This window comes from Cryptomeria japonica, chromosome 2 (genome assembly GCF_030272615.1).
Source record: "Cryptomeria japonica chromosome 2, Sugi_1.0, whole genome shotgun sequence".
Classification (NCBI taxonomy): Eukaryota; Viridiplantae; Streptophyta; class Pinopsida; order Cupressales; family Cupressaceae; genus Cryptomeria; species Cryptomeria japonica.
The window spans coordinates 249,561,052-249,564,536 of NC_081406.1; the positions used below are offsets into that span (position 1 = coordinate 249,561,052).

General features: G+C 32.5%; 1 protein-coding gene across 1 annotated transcript; it reads right to left on the reverse strand.

Moving 5' to 3' along the window:
- Nucleotides 1–541: 541 nt before the first annotated feature.
- LOC131035022 (glutathione S-transferase U7) lies at nucleotides 542–1,892 on the reverse strand. Its single transcript, XM_057966656.2, has 2 exons — nucleotides 1,477–1,892; nucleotides 542–1,086 (listed from the first exon to the last, which is right to left on the reverse strand). The coding sequence occupies exons 1-2, from the start codon at nucleotides 1,786–1,788 to the stop codon at nucleotides 730–732; spliced, it is 669 nt and encodes a 222-aa protein (XP_057822639.1). The 5' UTR covers nucleotides 1,789–1,892; the 3' UTR covers nucleotides 542–729.
- Nucleotides 1,893–3,485: the final 1,593 nt, after the last annotated feature.

Sequence of the window (3,485 nt, forward strand, 5' to 3'; positions counted from 1 at the left end):
TCCTACCATCTTTGGTTCTATTCTTTATTTGAAAATTGCTGTGTTAGAGCTTGATATTGATGATAATGTGATTTCTTTCTTTGTTACACAATTAATTATCTCACAAATAGAAAGAATGGTGTATTTCAAAATTTAATTATTCTGTTCTCTGCTGGGACTTTGCCCCTTTGCAGGAATATTCCTTTTCTAATTGCAAATCTATCCAATCTTGTGTAGGGTAGAAAATCATATCAACAAGCATATCACCATGACTTGGTGGGACCACCCTCTAATTCATCTCTCTGAAATGAAGACAAGCTCAGTCAAGTCAGCCTCCAATACATCCGCAATTGTTCATGAGAGAAGACAAAACATGACATCCTATCATGATTTAAATATGGTGAAGTTCTTTGCTATTGTGTCTTTAGTATATGTTTTCTTATTTGAACTTTGCTGGCTGCAACTGTGATATTTATATTTAATATACAATCATTATCAGCTTTGCTCAATTAGATAAGGAAGGCACGAAAGTTTATAGATTCTTTTTTCTTCTTGAGCAACATAGTCAAACCATACGCTTTTGATATTATAATTTATAGTAACATCCACATAAAAAAGAAATGGTCTTTGTTTATTTAAATGAAACGGGAATGCTAATAAATGCCACGATTACCAACAATGATCAACCACTGACACATACCCATTGCATTATTTTCTCTTTGATTGCCTCTTTGGATTAAAGAAAGTTTATCAGTTCGCCTGTTGAAGAAAATAATTGCGGAACATGTATCCGTAGGAAAGAAGTTTATCAAAATCCGGCAGCCATTTCTTAACACAATTAAGATTGCGGAAGCGCTCAAACCAAACATGGAGGAAAGGAGTGCTGTGAGGATCTATCAATTTTACTCCTCCAATTTCTTCACAAACTTGAATCCAAATAGCTAGGCAGCCCAACACAATATCAACATACCCAACTGATTCCCCTCCAAAGAATGGCCTCTCCTTTAGAGCTTCTTCCAAAACTAACATGTTTGCCATTGTCTCTTTTATGCTCTTCTCCTGCTTCTCCCCTTGTGTTCTGTGTATATCTCTAAGATTAGGAGAAAACTGCACTTAAAAACCCATTCATTAGCAATCACAGGTCTAAATTTTGATAAAAATATTTATCTAAGCAAAGTAGACATGGACAACCTTTGAAATGCATGGGACCAATCTGAACTAAATGAGCTTAAAAATCATCTAATGTGAGTATATCTCTTTTATGCTCTTCTCCTGCTTCTCCCCTTGTGTTCTATATATATCTCTAAAACTAAGATAAAACTGCACTCAAAACCCATTCATTAGCAATCACAGGTCTAATTTCCATAGCAATTATCATTTAAACAAGGTAAATAGTAGAAACCCTTTGAAATGCATGGGACCAATTTAACCTAAATGAGCTTAAAAATCATCTAATGTGAGTAGAGAAGCCAAAAAGAAAATTTTAAGCACACCCACCTTATCATCAATGAATGCAGCCCAAAAGAGAGCAACGACTCGTTCATATGGGTGTTTGGGTAGGAGGGGAACAACAGGCCATGTCTCGTCTATGTATTGAAGGATTATGAGGGACTCAGAGATTGCTTTTCCATTATGAATAAGCACTGGAATCTTCTTGTGAACTGGATTAGATTGCAAGAGTAGTTGGCTTTTGTTGATCAAATCTTCCTCATAAAGGGTATGATTGATGCCCTTGAGATCGAGTGCTATTTGTACTCTGACAGAAAATGGACTTGCCCACAATCCCAAAACCTTTACTTCTTCTTCCATGTTGGAGAATCCCTGGTTGGGTTTTCTCTGGACCAGTAGCCTTATGAAATATCTTGACGACCCCTCCCTTTAAAGTCGATGACTTCCGCCTTTGGATTCTCCACATATAAACACACAAGAGATGAACTTAGAAAGTTCTCGATGCTCTATGTTCGGTTACCTCCAACAATAGTTGAAAATTCTAGTTTGAACCGCCCATGGTAGAGATAAACTTATGGTCAACACTAACCCTAAAGAATATTCCCTTCACAAGTTACAATTGTTCATGGTTAGAATTAGAACAAGTAGAACAAAGAATATGCGTATTAGTAAGGTAAAAGGGAAGGGTCCATTTATTCATTTACTGGATTTTTTTAATTAAAACTTACTGAAAATTATTTAGTAGGTCAATAGTGGCTCATTGATATATCGAGTAGTTGGGAAAAAAGTTAGTCAAATCTCATAGTGTTCATTGTAACTACTTAGAAGCCAAAACAATAGCTAGAAGCACTTAAGTCACATACAAAGACAACAATTTTTTTTTTTGAAAACTTGACATACCATTTAGGAGTTTAGGGTTCACCAAGTTAGCTATAATGGCTGATGGTACCCTTCTTCGAGTAGGGTTTAATTTAATACAATTTTATAACGATAACCGATGTAATTTTGTGTGAAGTTGAATTTATTTTTATGATTATCATTATTGTTTGTTTTACATTTGACAATATCTTATTTATTTTAATTCATATTTTTATATTTTAATTACTTATTATGCTTACATTATTATCTCCATGCTTAAGACATTCATTCGCTACATGAAAATTATTTTTTCACTATTTTAAATCAATCATGTGGTGTGAAATCAATTTCACACTACAAAAAATTAAGTCTAGAATTCTAAAATTTTAATAGTTTTTACCAACTCCTATTAATTTCTTTCTTGTTATGAGTTCACTTGGCACCCATTTTGCATGATTTAGTACTATGTAGTGGTATTTAAATATTTGCTTTCATTTATCATGAAGAATTATCAATCAATTAGTTAAAATCTTATAAATAAAAAAGAATCATTCTAGGTATCTTTAAATTTGGAGTTAAACGAAACTTAAATCTACCTCATCATTATAGTACAATTGCATGACTTAAGAGTGTTATCTTCTCTCATTTTAATGACCATACAAGTTTATGTAATAAGAAGGTTGACCAAAGAGAATTGCTAATTGCTAAATCTTTTGGCTATTTCTTTATTGATGTGAGTTGAAATGACACACATTATGTAGTGATATGTAGTGGTTTTTAAAGACTCGATATTAATTTATCATTAAGAACTAATGATTAATAATTAAATTAAATCCCACTCATTAAAGAGGAGAATCATTCTAGAAATATTTCAATTTGAAGCACTAAAAGGAACCTAAAAAATTGCATCATTATTCTAGTATGAATGCATTATTATAGAGTACTAGTTTCGCTTATATAATGGATATAAAAGACATTCTAATCAAGGAGTTAGTATGTGAGAACATCATACTGAGAATTCAACTATCTCCTTAAGGTTGATTTGAGAGTTGCATTTATTTTGTGTAGAATAGGTTGATGATATAGTAGCTTTTTTTTTAATGCTCAAAATTGTATTTACACATTAGTTTTCGTATAGTTTGCATATATGTTTTTCCCTCTCTATTGTTTCATTAATATGATGTGGTTTACCACATGTT